Source organism: Equus asinus, chromosome 5 (genome assembly GCF_041296235.1).
Source record: "Equus asinus isolate D_3611 breed Donkey chromosome 5, EquAss-T2T_v2, whole genome shotgun sequence".
Taxonomy (NCBI): Eukaryota; Metazoa; Chordata; class Mammalia; order Perissodactyla; family Equidae; genus Equus; species Equus asinus.
Window position 1 is genome coordinate 11969193 of NC_091794.1, and position 16052 is coordinate 11985244.

General features: G+C 41.8%; 1 protein-coding gene across 2 annotated transcripts in view; it reads right to left on the minus strand.

Annotated features, from left to right (window-relative positions):
- Positions 1–13876, minus strand: part of GUCA1C (guanylate cyclase activator 1C) — a 29095-nt gene extending 15219 nt beyond the window's left edge. The window contains exon 1 of one of the 2 annotated variants that reach the window (XR_011503727.1): positions 13557–13876. Coding sequence is in view for 1 of the 2 variants with exons in the window: in XM_014858532.3 (XP_014714018.2) it covers positions 13557–13760 (204 nt within the window). In the remaining variant the exon portion in view is untranslated. The remainder of the gene's footprint in view (positions 1–13556) is intronic. The other variant, XM_014858532.3, reaches the window with a different exon arrangement.
- Between the last annotated feature and the right edge of the window lie 2176 nt (positions 13877–16052).

The window sequence follows — 16052 nt, forward strand, 5'->3', positions numbered from 1 at the left end:
AGTGGGGTTCATCAACTCCCCGTGTCAGAATCACGTGGGAAGTCAGAATCAGCATCACAATGAAATACAGAATGCAGATTCCTAGACCCCGTCTCCAAAAACAGCATCAAAACTACTGAGGATGGGGTCCAGGAGGCTGCATTTTAAAATGCTCCCCAGGTGAGTTTGACGTGTCCTAACATTTGGGAACCATGGTCCTAAGCTCTTTTAGTTTTCCATGTCTTTCTGTGTAGGCAATGTTAGCATCTAGGCACCTTTCCAAGTGGCCATTGTAATTGTGCCTTATTCTCACTTGAATTTATGTAATTTTATTAAGACTAATTAGAAAAATTATGACACACGTGGTTCAGTCTTGGAATAATGACATAGTCATATGAATACTGCCCAGCAATCAAAACTTAATTCCAAAATAACAGAAGGTCTGTACTTGCATTTCTGGAACAAACATGAGTTGCAAGAAATTTATGGACTTCTTCACAACACCCCCTGCCTCTCCCGTCTGCTCCTCCACATCCACCTCGCTGCCTGGTCTTCAGCAATCTCCATGGCCCAGCTGCTTCACTGCTAGCCCCAGCACAAGAACTTTTCATCTTTTTACCCCGCCAATCTTTCTCATAATTCTGCACCACAAAATTCGAATGCTTTGGCAATGGTAGGATCCTCCTTTGAGGTTGAGGGAGGGGAGGACATTGGGTGCACGCAAAGCCATTCTAGTGAGCCTCAGGAAAGGAGGGTTTGGGAACACATATACAAACATAAGTTTAATCCCAACATGTTTCTAGATTTACACATCATGTTCTTAAAATGCAGTGGATTACAGGGAAGAGTTAAACGGGGGTCAAGATATGGAATTATGACAGTTTCTCAGGCTCCTGAGGGGCTTTGGCTCCATTAATATAAGTCATTTTGTAGAGGGAGCAAAAAAGAGAGAGAGAGAGAAAAATATATGGAGACTTCAAATTGAAGCTTTCTCATGGTCTGTAAAACGTATGGAAACTATAGGGCATATTTAACACATCCATAAAGAAAATATAAAAAGATTTTTAAAGTATCATTTTTCCCCTTTATAACACTAAAGAGATGAAACTTTAGAAGTCCAATATAATAAAAAATAAGGAAAATAAGATCCCTTAGTGCTTCTGTCAAAGAGAAAATCCTTAGGTGGAATATCTGGTCTCCAGACAATGTCCATGATCTGCCATAAGTCACAGTTGTTTTCAGAATATGATCAATTTGCAATGCAGGGAGAAAATTAAGCTATAAAGCTTATATTCATATGAAAATAATTATTTTATTATTTATTACTAAGTATAAGAGCTACTGTTAATTTAAAAAAAAACAAGGAGCTCATGTCTTAAACCCCGTCCTTGTGCTTTCCCATGCATCATCTCTAATTCCAACAGTAGCTTTGCAGGTAGCCTTACTCCTCCTATTTTATGGAGGAAAAAGGGATTTTCAGAGAGGTTAAATAAACTGGTTAGAGTAACAAAACTAGGATGTGGGTGAACCCAGGACTTAGACCCAGTCAGCCTTGCTCTAAGAGCTTTGTTCTTCATCCCACTCAATATTGCCCTCAAAACTCTTTACAAGTGAATTCTGTTTCACTGAATTCACAGCGTCACTTTCTGTGAAAAATTCATGAATTGTCCCAGCCCCTAACCTGAAGACATTTTGAGGTTTTCATTCTTTTACATGCAACACTTTTCAATGACATTTTACCAGCTGTGGAGGGTCAGTAGCTACCAAATTACGAATTGAATTGAAATGTCTGCCTGAAAATGGCTCCTCAGATGGTCAGAAGGAAGGAAACCCAGAGCTGGTATAAGGACATTCTCTGATTGGTCAACAATTGTTAGTGGTATTTACTTGCATTTAGAAACTGCAAAGAAAGTAGGCAATATAAGGTCCTCCTCTACCATGTTAAATAAAGGTGAAGACCTTTAAAATACTTTTGTGAATTTTAAAGGGAAGCATTACATTCAGGATTTATGACCTAGCCCATTTTCACCTGCGACATTTATATTAACAGCAAACATTGTCTCTGTCAGCCATGGAATTGCTGGAGCAACCTGAGGAGAGATTCACCTCTGTTCTAAGATGAGAAATGTACTGCTGGTTTGGTAAATTGGTTCCATAATGTGATCTTTATGCAGATCAGATACGGTTGTTCTTGACTTGACCATGACTGTACAAAATTTGAGGGTTCTGAGACAAAAGGCTTTTCATAATATTTACCAAACAAGCTCTTGATTCTCAATAGGCTTCCTGGATGTCAAACATTCCTGACCATTTGCGCCCGGAATGCAGCCAGCTCAGCAGGGGTCTGGCCTGCTGTGAGTTAGAAGCCGCTCTCACAGATGTTTCGGGAAGACAAGACAGTTGTCCGAGTTTGCTCACTTCTGAATGAACCAGCTACCGAAGGCCACCCGGGACTCTCGCAATGGCGGCCTTTTGCATGGAATTTCCTCAGGTGGCCAATGCGGGTTTCCTCTTATGAGTACCTGTCTCCCTTAACCAATATTTCAAGAGATAAAATAAAATCCAGCCTCACTCTAATTCAGTTAGCTTGTCTCCTAAGAGTGTCTTATTTCCCATGGCAGAAGCTGGATCCTTATTTAATGAATAGAAGGGGTGAATTAAGGATGTAGAAGACAGTGGAATGTATATCCCTGTATTACTTGCTTCAAGGCTGTGTTTTTTTTACTATAACTTAAAGTCCAGTTAGAGGAACTGCTTCTGATTAATAATTTCGTGCTCAGAATTCCCTTTTTCTATGTATATATATATTTTATATGTGTCTGTGGTACACAGCTCTTTGGTGGCAGACACGGGCCTGGAATCCAGTTTTCTGCCACTTTGCCTGTGCTCGTTCTGATACAGCAGCCATGCTCCACATCTGGCTGCACATTCGAACCACCTCACAGCTTAAAACAAACAAAACAAAACATTGTTTTGGTTCATTTGGACTGAGGCGGAGACCCAGTCACCGGTATTTTTAATAACACCCCAAGGTGCTTCTAATATGTAGTCAGAATTGAGAACCACAATTCCAACAGATTTTAACATACGTGAGTTCCAACAGCTTAAATTTAAATGTCTGTCACCAGGTACAGTTGATGCCTTTACCAGGTGAAATTCTGTGAGAGGCTCAGCCAAAAGGTGGATAATTGATGGTATACATGAAAATGCTTTGTAACTCGTAAAGTGCTAAAGAAATACAACCGATGCTTCCTGAGAGCTTCTGTGCGGCTGGTTCTGAAGCGAGGATGCTCGATCTTCACCCTTAAAGACTGCAACCTAATGGTTTACCATCTGAGAGATGGTCATTTGTTTCTAGTAAACGTGTGTTATGAACAGCAGCAGTAATTGTGGTCACTTTGCAGGCCAGACAGCCCGATTCAGTGTTATAGGCCGCAGGGCAGCCAGGGGGTTAATGAAGAGCAGCAATTATGACCCAAGTTAAAAGCCCAGTTGCCTGCTCCCATTTTTAAGGCTCTCAAACAAAGAGAAGCTAAGGAAGCAGATAACCAAAGGTCACTTCTGAATTTCAAGTAGAGCTGGGGCTCCCATGCAGGTGTCCTGGGTTAGATTAAGAAGACAGTCGAAACTCTAAGATGATTCCCATTTGATTAATTTCATTCTGTGACTGACACCACTGAAAGGGGCCAGTGTTGCCCCAAACAGCACAAAGGAGTGTCTAAAATACTTGGATCAATTAAAAATGAGAAACGGCGAGAAAGCTACCCCCACACCTGGAGGCACACCCTTTCATTTGGAAATATAATTTGAGCTTGACAAAAAGTGGAGTTAATTTTCATCGTTATCCAACCTGTGGAGGCTGCCTTCAGAGTTATCTGCATTTTACAGATAAGCATACTATCCCTTTGTGGGCTGTATTGCATATTTTTTCAAAGTATTCTCTTGCATTATTTCACATGAGCTCAGTAGTAATGTAGGCAGGACAGGTCTTGTCTCAGTTTTAGAACTGAAGAGGCTTGTGCAAGATTACACAGCAATAGGGTGAGAGTTGGGACAGGAGTCCAGCAATCCCACTCTCCCCGAGGGGCTGCCTCCACTGTCCCCGCGGTGGCCTGGGATTCACATCCTAACAAGATTCACCGAAGGGCTCATTTGGACATGGCAAGGACTTCTGCCACGTTAAAGCTCAGATTTGATTTGTGACATATTTATAGGTCAACTACCATCTAAAGCGGAGCAATCATCGATTAAACCCCACGGCTCGCCGCTCGTCCTCGCTCCTCTGTTTGTCACAGGCAATCGCCTGGGTCTCCAAGACTTCCCTCAGCACACTTGCACCCCTGATTCCCAGGGCTCCTCTGAGGCTGATTTAAACAGCCTGAGAACTTGTTTGGGCTGTTCGTTTCATCCTAGTGTTTAAATGTGTCCTAGAGCTGACAACTATTTTTCTGGCGTAAGCCATCACTCCACTTACTGTTTGAATTACAAACCCACAACTTCAGAGAAACCATTTTACCTTCCTTGGAAGACCTCAGGAAGAGGCAAATCTTCTGACAAGTCTTTTTGGTCCACTTTTTCCCCTCTGTTCCTCCCATGACAGTAATCAGACTTTTATGACCCCATTTCTGCCACTTGGAAGTGGCCTCACCCCTCCCTCCTGCAGGGACATAGCTGACAAATGATGACTCTGAAGCCCTTTCCATCCAGTGTCAGAGCTGACAACGGCAATCTGGAGAAAATCAGCTCCCAGGTGTGGCCCTGAGGGCCGTGCATGTACCTTCCCACTATCACAGCGGGGAGAATGGGGACCAGGAACTGGAGGGACTGAGGGCCTTCTGCTCTGAGATTCTCCAGGCCGGTGGTCCCTTCTGGGATCTCGGTGCTCCGAGCACCTCAACTCCCAGCTATGGTGTGAGAATAAATGTAGTCCCAACAACAGGCTGGGGATCTGTCTGGAGCAAAGATCCAGGGGATGCACCTAGCGTGCGTGGTCCCCAGTCAGGCCCTTGGAGTAACCCTCTGCCTTAGGTAGGTCTCCACAAACCCTTCCCTCTCCTGCCTCATATGTTAATTTGAGCTGTTCTCTTCGTTGAAAGTCTCAACCCCTTTGTCAAAGGCGGAGGACCATTGCAGTTTAGGGTGCAGCCCTTGGCATCAGACTGCAGCATTCTGCTGTGTCGTTTTAGGCAAGTTACTTAACCTCTCTGTCCCTTCAGTTTCCTCATCTGTAAAATGGGAATGATGAAAATAGCACCTACTCATATTATTATTGCAAGAATTCTATGAGATAATGAAGTTCCTAAAACAGTGACTGGTACAGAGGTGTTCAGCAAGTGTTAGCTTTTATTAGTAATAATCCAGTTCCTCACTTCTTTCAAGATCCCAAAATATTTCAACTTCTCCAGAAAGCATTTCCTAACTCCACAACTTGGTTTTCATTGCATCTTCTGATCCCAGTAAATGTACCTCACACAGCACAGTCCTGCTATAGTCTGTCATTTTATGCTGCCTTATTTGATTCTTTGAGCATTTAATCTTGACATCACTTTCATTCTCAACTTGATTGTAAACCCTTTGGGGGCACAGAAAACCATGATTTCTACCTACCTTCTCACCCCCACCCTGCTCCCTGCAAAATCTGAGTGTGATTTTTCTACCATTACTGCCTTCCTGGGATGGAGGTGAAGAGTCCTCCCGGCCCTTCCATCCAGCCTTCGGTGTCTAGGAAGAGGCTGGACCATCAGTCCCATTGCTGGGCAGGGTTTAAAAGCAGCCCTATAACACCAGTGACCCATCTGGAAGCTTGAAACTAGAGAGCTAGTACACGCTTTACCCTCTTTCAATCTTTGATTCTTTATTTACTTCCTTTCATTTTTTGAGGATGCATTTGTCATCCCACTAGATTGTTAACTATTTTGAGGCCAGGGACCAATTCCTATTCACCTTTGCTGAGACCTTCCTTCCGCCATGCCTCCAGGTGCTCAGCAAACATTTGCAAATGCAGTGGGATGATAACACAGCATGTCAGGATGTGACTTTGCTCCTGGTAAACGCTTCTATCATCCAGCCCTCCTACATCCAGTAAAGACATTCGCTGCCTGAGAGACAGTCATTGTAGCAGAAAAGTAGAAATCAAGAGTTCATTCTTAGCTCTTGAGTTGCAATAGTTTTAAGCCATTTAGGATTTAGAGCATAAAATTTATGCCATAAACAAAACATTTGGAAGAATATATAATTAGAGCCAGTTTCTGTTGTTTCTTGTAGCTACTTCCAAACTGGAAAAAGATTCCATAAGCTGGGGAGGTGTGGGATAGGGAGGGAAGAGAGAGATGTAAGATGCTGGGGGAGGGTGGAGGGAGAGGGGGCACTGCCCTGTGAGGGCCAGGAATGGTTGGAACGCAGGTGAGAGAAACTGCAGGTGGGGTTGGCAATGAACCACCCGTGACTCATGGACTGGGCAGAACCTCACCAAGTTCCCCTGAACCTAACATAGCTTGGGAGGAAAGGCTGTAAGCAGCATCTGATCAGACAATCCTGAGCCAGCCTGATATGCTTCCAGGCCTGGGAGTATAAAGTAGCTGAGAGAGATTCTGACCCAGGAGGCCTATCTGTGCAGAGACAGCAGCTTTCTGAGCTGAAGTAGGAGATGAGGTTTAGAGGCACCCTGGGGATTTGCACGCAATCCTGGAAAGCGGAGGGAGAACTCTCCTTGGTAAAATGGGGACCCAAAATATAAGTTAACTTCATTATGGAAAACTACTATGTGAGCTAAAATTCTTACCAGCTACACAGATAAGGACATAAATTTTACAATTTCTTTTGAGATAATTACTCCAATTTGGCACTAAGTTAGAATTTGGAAGACACAGTGGCCCTCCTTGGTATAAATATGGGGGGAAAGGGGAGGGAGGGAGAGATAGAAAGAGGAATGGAAAGAAGCGCATATATAAAAATGAGGGTACTGAAGTGGTCACTTCCCTATTATTTGATCCAATCACTCAGTAAAGATTTGCTCAGCATCTACCTTATACCACCGTGCTGGGTGCCTGGTCTGGGGAAGCATGCGGGATTTGAAGGAGATGATTAGTTCCTCATTCTTATTCTTCCTCTTTCTGCACTATTATTTCATGAGGATGAATTCATGCACCACTCGCACTTAAAAAGAGAAAGGAGACATGAAGACAAGCAAATTGAGGATCTAGGGTGAAGAAAGCAGTAGGGCTGAGTGCAGAGAGCACGGGATGAATAGCAGTGCCCGGTGCTCCTTCATCGCCCGGCTCTGCCTGGACTTGAGTGAGCAGAAGTGAGTTCAACTTCGTGCCCTCTGCATGCACAGAGCCCAGAGTGCAGGTTCACACCCAGAACAGGAGGGAGATTCCATCCAGGGAACTGGGCGTTTTGCATCAATCTCCGGGGGAAGCCTGTGGATGCTTAGGTAAGAACAGTGCAGGCCCTTTCACTTGCACTGCCTTTTAGGAACCAATAGCCAGCAGTAACATCTGCGTTTTCACAGCGTTTCTTGTTTTTGGAATATCTGTGCTGGCCTAGACCCAGCTCTAACGCTCACCAGCTTTCACCAGCTTCTGCTTTGGCAGTGGTCATTGGCAATGACTCACGCTCCCAAGCAAATCAGCGGCATAAATGGGGGGCGGGGGCGTAGGGAACTATTATAGTGGTGGGGGAACTTGGACCCCACCTAACTTCAAGTCCCACTCTTTCACCCTGCGCTGGTTTAATACTGACCACAAGAGCCACGCACTTTCATCTTGTCCTTTTTAATGAAGACTTCATGTTTTGATGAAATTCCAAGTCTGGGCCAGGATAGACCCTCAGCTTCCAAGTCAGAGGGATTTCCATAATGAAACGGACAATTCCTAGCTGTAGAAACTAAGGAATCTGTTGTTTCTTGTGTAGAGACAGCACTTAATTTTGAGGAGAGCAGTTTCCACCACTGACCTCACCTACAAAGATTTGCTAACATCTTTCATGTTATCGTCTTTAAAAAAATTCTTTAATGAGTTTTAACTTTTCATCATGTACATGGCACATGTACATAGTTAAAATTAAATGGAAAGGCTTATAATTAAAAACTGTGAACTTTCTGGTTATTTTTTCTAGCCTTTACACATTTGTAATTGAGATTTTGATTCTGTTTATGTCTTGATGAATCAATTTTAGACATTATCTATTTACTTCCCGTTAGAGCAAACAGACGTGTTTAGTTCAGTGGCCCCCATACACATCCCAGTGGTGTGCTGGAGCCTGTTCCACCTGCTGGTGGGAGCCGACTGTTAAATCTTCAGGAACTTTGCAAGCCAAGTATAAAATGGTTGGTAGCTTGAAATTGGCCATGGTGGGAGTAATAACAACTGTATGTTAATCTGAGTCAGAGTTTCATTTTAATGACTATGATAAATTTTGTTCTCTGCATGGCCAATTGGCATACCCTAATTATCGACTTCCTTATTTAACACGGAGTTAATAATTTCCTCGTCCTTATCAGGCTGACACTTCCTGAACCTAATGGACAACCCACTAAAAGTGAGACAACCAATAATCACGTGCTTGTGAAGTATTCTTGCCAAACAAATGAATATGAATCTATGTAAGCTTCTAGAGCTAAATACCAGTTTACAGGAAATATGATTAAGAACAGAAAGCAAGTTCAGTGACACAATGAGAAAGCAATCAACTAAATCCAGAATGCAGGATATTCTCCAGAACCAATGACTCACTTTCTCCAGCAAATCAGTGGTATTAACGAGAGCTGGGGTGAGGAGGTGGTTAGGGAACTATTGCAGAAAAAACAGACTGAAGAGTCATAACCACCAGTTTCCACGTGTGGACCTTGTGTGGATCCAAACTCAAATCAAGGAACAACGAAAATGTATGCTTGAGACAATCAGGAAAATTTGCCCATAGGTTGAGTGCTAGATGACATTAGGAATTATTGTTACTTTTGTTATGTATGGTAATAGTATAGTATTTATGTTTAAAAAGTATCCTTAATGGTCAAAGATGAATAGTGAAGTATTTACAGGAGAAATCAAATGTTTATTTTTTTCTTTTAAAAAACCCAGAGAAAAATGCAGGAAGGACAGATGAAATGAGAGTGTCAACATTTTGATACTTGTTGACAACAGGTGATTGTTTTATGAGAGTTCATTAGATTATTCTCTCTACTTTCATACATACGTAAAATTTTCATAATAAAAATTTTTAACGTTGCTTTATTTTAAATTTCAAGTTTTCCTTGCACTTAGCCTTGTGAATTTTTTTCAAAATGCATCATCAGATTAGTTAAATAATTAGAACTTTGGTATTGCTTTGGAAACCTTCAAGCACAGTAGATAATCCATCAATGTCATTTTGTCAAGTCTTTCTCTGAGTCCCTCTTCTTCCTCTGCAGCACATTGAGCTCTCTGCCTCGCTGTTGATCTGGACTTCCCTTTTCCAGGACCCTGGACTGCCCATATCTGTTTTTCTATGTTGGATTCACTCTCTCCCTCTTTGTTGATATATTGCCTCCAAAATATATCAACTGGAGCAGGTGCTCCAGCAGCTTCCTAAGAAGAAGTAAATGTGAAGTAAATTTTTTAGTCCTTGAATCTCTTCACTCTCCTCACATTGGATCTGGCTTGCTGTTCTCCCCTCAGAATTTTGGAGGCATTTCTGCATTTACTTCTAGCCTTTGGTGTAGGTGGTAAGAAGCCCGATACTATTTGGATTTCCTTTTTATTTTTCCTTTTTCAAAGATTTTAGGATCTTCTCTTTATCCCTGTTGTTACAAAATTTCTCGCATATGCTGTGGGTTGATCTCTTTCCATTTATGGTGCTGGGCCCTTGTGAAATGCAGGTCTGACAGCCTGGAAAAGTTTTCTGGCTTGTTTTGCTATAATCTTACATTTTCTCTGGGCTTATTTTTTAGACTCTTATTCATAGGATATTAGACCTGTTAATCCCAATTTAAGGATTTTATTTGGAGAACTGCTGTGTAGAGGAAATACGAAGGCAGGCAGGAAAGGCTGATGAGCTGTCAGACCATGATACTAACCTCACCCAGGTGAAGAAGAGAGGGAGAGGTTGGGTGACAGCGTTCTAGCCCTGCTGAAATCTACAGTTCCGCTCCGCGAAACCGTAAGAGAATCCTTGAGCCAAAGCCGGCTGACAAAGTAGTCCCGTTGTCTCTAAGGAATGGGTTGACCTTATTATTTCTGCTGCACTCCAGCATTGGTGCGCATCTAAGCGCAGGCGCGGACTCGGAGCAAGCGCAGTGATGGATTTCAAAGCGCTGCATCTGCCGTCAACTACCTTTCCCGCAGGTCTGAGAGGCCAGCATCACGGCCGCTACTATTATCATTGTGTTATTGAATGCGTCCGTCTATGTACTGTGCCTAGAACAGTGTCAGGCACATCATAAGCCCACAGAAAGTGCTGACTATTGTTACTGAGTGCCAAGGAGAAGCCTGCAAGGGTGTGTGATTAGCCAAAGGAATTGTGAAAAACTTTATGCTCTAAACTTCGGGATCTATTCACTTTTACTTTAAGCACTATTCTAACAGGCTCGGTTAGCTGTAGTAGAAGCCAAACCAGGTTAGAAATGGCGAAGTAAAAAGAGATGGGAAGCTTTATAAGCACTATAACAATCAGAAAGCTGAGAAATGTGCGTTTGACACCAGGGAAAGAGACAGAAAAACAATAAAAAGCACAGATGACAGAGGCACATATTTTCAACATTAGGAAACTCAGCACCAGCAACTTCAATAGGAATGGACACTTCATGGTATTTCATAAATGTGACAACCGCTGTTCCCAATAATGACTCTGATATCAAGACAACGTATCACCGGCACTTCGAGGAGGCAGGAAAGTATGAAATGCATTTCAGGATTTCCATCCAAAATAGTTAAAACTGCAGAGGAGCTCCACACAAAGAGTAAATCCTCTGGGATTCTGGACAGCTGATAGTTTTATGGATCTAATTAAATATATGGCTTTTTTGTTTTCCTGTGCTTAATTGCATATCAGCTCTATCTATCACTTGATAATGAACAATCCTTAACTCTTCTCATTTTACGACCTGCTCTTATGCTGAGATCCCCACACCTCTTGTGGCACTAGTCCTCACTGCCTAGGTTCACTGCTTCCTAAACAAACATAAATCTCTATGACAAATCACGACTACCAGCAGAACTTCCAAGTCATTTGAATTAAGCTCCTGAGAAGCGCTTGGCCATCCCATGACTGTCACTCAGAAGATTCCCCCTCAGTGGCACACATGCCCAGGCTTCCCGTTTGGACATTCTCTGCCCTTGCTTCCTCCAAGGTGGGCTTCATTTTGACAGCACTTCCTTGTTCCAACCAGTACTCTTTTTCACATGTTCCTGTTCTTGCTGATGAACCACTGACATACCCAGTGCTTTCACAAACATTGGGCTAACAGCAAAATCACTGGCAAGGGGTCACACATCAACGTCTTTCGAGAATAACTAAAGAACTTGATGATAGCGTATCTGCTAAGCTCTCAGGAGTACTGTCAGAGCCGAAGAAGCTGCCCTGCAGAGCAACAGACTTCCACTGTGAAAGTGGGCTGCTTACAGAAGGCACGAGACAGCAGCAGCCTCACAAAGAGTGAAACAGAGAGAATGATGAGAGAGAGAGAGAGAGAGAAAGAGAGAAAACTGAGAGAGACGTCACAGGCAGAGACAAAGAGAGACAACATGACGACATGCACATAGTATCCTGTCTTAGTTCAGGCTGTCATAACAAAAACCACATAGACTGGGTGGTTTAAACAACAGAAATTAATTTCTCACAGTTCTTTAGCCTGGGAAGTCCAAGATCAAGGCACAGGCACCTTCTGTGTCTGTTGAAGACTCACTTCCTGGTTCACAGACAACCATCTTCTCACTGTGTCCTCACATGGAGGGAGGAGAGAGTAAGCTCTCTGGGGTCTCTTTATATGGGCACTAGTCCCATTCACGAAGGCTCTGCCCTCATGACTTAATCACCTCCCAAAGACCCCACCTCTTAATGCCATCACATTAGGGTTTACATTTCAACATGTGAATTTGGGGCAGACACAGTCTATAGCATATCCGGGATATATTTCAGAGTTGAGCACAAAAGCAGAATCTGCCTCATTTTCCCACTGATTTTAAGCTCTTTGGGGGCAAAGCTCTGCTTCCTTGCATCTACACTTAGTAAAATTTATGAGGAGGGAACACCGTCATACTAAGCAAGCAGTGCTTAATTCACGTTTGATAGCAAAGGACAAAAGACAATAATGTTCTAAAAGAAATCTCTTCCCCATGTTGCCAGAAGGATTAAAACAGCTGTTAATTCTGCACAGGTTTAATTTCCCCCAGTACCTGGCTGTCACCTCCTTTTAAGTCATCTGGTTTTTTGGCTTTGGAGAAACCTCAAAGGGCTGCCCTCAATTCCATAACGGACAGCCTAATGGACAGCCAGTGGTTTTAACTTTATTGAATTAATGATCCCCTCTTTCTCTTCTGTGATCACACACAGCCTTCTAAAGTCAACTATTTTCCTATGAGTACTATTTCCCCCTTCCCTTTTATTCTAAATGGAATCAGTACATTTTGAAACATATAGCTCTACCGGTAAAACAACTGAAATGCACAAGGAGAAGCAGGCAGGAAGAACTTGAGCCTGGTATTTCAGATTGTTACTTTTTTTTGATGAGGAAGATTGGCCCTGAGCTAACATTTGTGCCAATCTTCCTGCACTTTGCATATGGGGTGCCACCACAGCATGGCATGATAAGCAGTGCATAGCTCCACGCCTGGGATCCTAACCTGCAAACCCTGGGCCGCCAAAGCAGAGTGCGCGTGAACTTAACCACTACGCCACGGGGCCGGCCCCTCAGATTGTTACTTTTTAGTCATATTTTTTCTATTCTGTATTTTCTTTTCTCATCTTTATATTTTTTCAAGACATGAAATTAAATGTACTGCAGCTTCTCAGGAATGAGTAAATTCAAGACAACACTTTAGTAACAATCTTTAGAAACTAAAATTTATCTGAATTTCAAACCATAAATTGTTTTGTTTTTTCCCCCACCTTAATTGGTCAGATATGGGGGATAAAAAGCATTATGAAGCATTCCAACTTTTGATTTGAGTACGAACAACATGTTGGCTAATTTGTATTGATTTTATCTGCCAATCTAGATGCAATAGCACTTTTAAAAGTAGATTCCTGTAATTTGCTTTTCTCTAAAATGTCACCAATGCATTAAATACTTTGAAAACAGTCTTTGTAAATCAATCTGCACTTATTAGATTTGTTTAAACGATAGCATTAGAATTCCATGCCGAGATTTAATTTGATTTTAAAGTAACTCCCTACATGCAGAACATTTACAAGGGCAGAGAGGCTAGTTCCCAATTATTTTCATGCCGTCAGTGCTAAATGTGTTTAATGACTCCCTTCCCTACAAGCTGTGGGTCCTCTGAAGACCTCCCCATTCAGTGGGATGCACACATTTTGCCTATTTTATATTTTAAAAAAGAGGAAAATTCAGAAACAGTTAAATGAAAAGTACAAGGTCTTACCTTGTTCATATCAAAGGTATTATAGACTTGATCAATATGTTGATTGGCCTTCTGATCCAGACCTTGCAGACCCAAGAGTGCCTTAAATTCATGCAGTGTTTGCAGACCGGATGGATATTCCATCATAAATTTTCTGTACCACATATAGGTGTCTTTAGCAAGAACTGCTGTCTGCCCACCAGTGATAGATTCACTATTCCCCATCGTGACTCACGGTTGACGGCTTTTTCTCAGGCTGTTTTCATGTAGTGGCTCTCCGGATTTAGTCCCACACTCTTCGCTAGAACTTGAGGCTAACACATGCCCTTAAGAAAGCTACTCTAAACCTCTTACAGCTATAGGCTAAATAAGAATAGAAAGCCAGTGAGATTAACTCATCTGTACAGTTTTAAGACTAGGTCATTTATAGCTAACCAATGGATTTGCGCTTACTGCCACTCAGAGATAGTCTTCTGTGAAGGGCAGAGGCAATATTTTAGAAAGGGTATTCCTTGCCATGTTGCTCGCCATAAATTGTGCCTACGTTATGGAGTGATCCAGTGGGGTCTAATGGAAGGAACTTTGAGTTGCAATCAGGAAGCCTGGGTTCTAGGTTTTGTTTACCACTTATTAACTACATTAAAACATTACTTAGGTTCTCCAGTCTCAGTTTCCTCATCTGTAAAACAGGAGCAAGAGTATTTGCCTTTCCACACTTGAATATTGTGAAGATAAATTAGACGAAGAACATTTTTTTAAAACCATGGAAAAATGATACATTCTGAGTATTGTTGAATTAAAAGGAAGTCTATTTATAGGAGAGGGAAATAGGTAGAGATATCCATATTAGTAGTAGTAAAAAACTCTGCAGATGTAGTGGGCAGAAAAGTGTGGTCTGCAGAGAAAGGAACACATTGGGCTGTGTCTTCAGGCATTGTTCTTGCCTTTTTTTCTTTTTTCACTCTTCCTGTCCTTTCTCTCTCAAGTCTACAGCTACCCATGCCGTCTGCCTGCTAGTTTTATCCCACTCTAGTTCCCAAGTCAATTTTGTCCAAGCCAAGCTCCAAGTGCAGTGGACTTGAGAACTGACTCAATGGGCCTGAGAACTGTGTCTGTGGTCCAGGGCTGGAAATGAATTGCCCCACGTGGTCCACAAGTCATCTTGTGAGTAAGAGATGGGGAACCACACATAGGAGTAGCAGAAACACATGATCTCACTTAGGGTCATCTGGTCCCAACTACGGTTCCCCCCTCCTAATCTTTTTTCCCCAATACCTATATTTTCTCAGTTCATAAGTCTGGTCTCTGTCTTAGCTCCTATTCCTTAGTCGTACCCGATTATCTGTTTAAAACCCCAGGTTCCCCCAAAAACTGAAGCCACTGGGGCCTCAATGAACTGCCTTGACAGAAAGTAGGCGTGGTTAGGGTGAATATGATTAATTTTGTTTCAAACATACCAATGTAGACCTTCAACAGAAAATTTCTATTTCATAATTAAAGTTAAATAATAGGTGTTCAATGAGGCCATAGAAATTTGGAACTCATTCATTTGGAAGTATGACTTGAAACCATTAGATTAGGTGAGATTTCTTATGCAGAGTAAAAAGAAAGACGATGAGATAATGAGGACTCTGGCCTGGGGATTATTCAGTTAGGAAATATGAGGAATATCCTGTTAGAATCTCCAAAAACCATTCTCTTGGGAAGTTCAACTTCAGACTCTTTCTAAATGTCTGCCAGATGGATGCTCAGAGGTGTTGACTTCTTGTCACCATTGACATTTATTAATCACCAATTTTTAGATTAAAGGAAGAATGGATACTGATGATGGCAGAGGAAGGTAATGAAAGTTTTCAAGGGGCCAAGAAAATCTCTTGTGGAAGGAAAACTTTGGATATATCAAGAATACAAGAACCTGAGATCCAGAAACTGTGTTTCTTCATATAAACTATGCTTTAAAAAAGATCTGCATACTGATTACTTGCTGATACAGAAAAAAAAAGTTTAAAACTACTACAAATAGTATGAGAATTCTTATATTGTATACAATATTGACATCCAAAAGTCAGGAGTCTTGCTATATAAAACATTAATCAGTTAGAAGATAATAGGAGAAAGATTTCATTTATAATAGGTCAAAGAATAAATCTAATTACAATAAATATGACTGGAATATACCAGAGGTATTTGAAGAAAAATTTTAAATGCTAATATAGGGCACCAGTGAAGACTTGAACATAGAGAAAGTCATATTTCGGTCCTGGGTAGAAAGACTTGATATAAAAAAAAGATAATTCTATCTTAATCTATAATATCACCACAAACCCAACAAAATACAAATAAAATGTGAGGGGTAGGGGCTAATTCTAAGTTTGAACGAGAATTAAACACGAAAGGATACAGGCAAATTCTGAAATATAAAATTTTGCACTAGCCCTACCAAAACAACATGGGTCCAACGTAAGAAAAGATGGAACAATCAATGAGAAATAATGGAGCTTTTTGAAGAACTTCGCC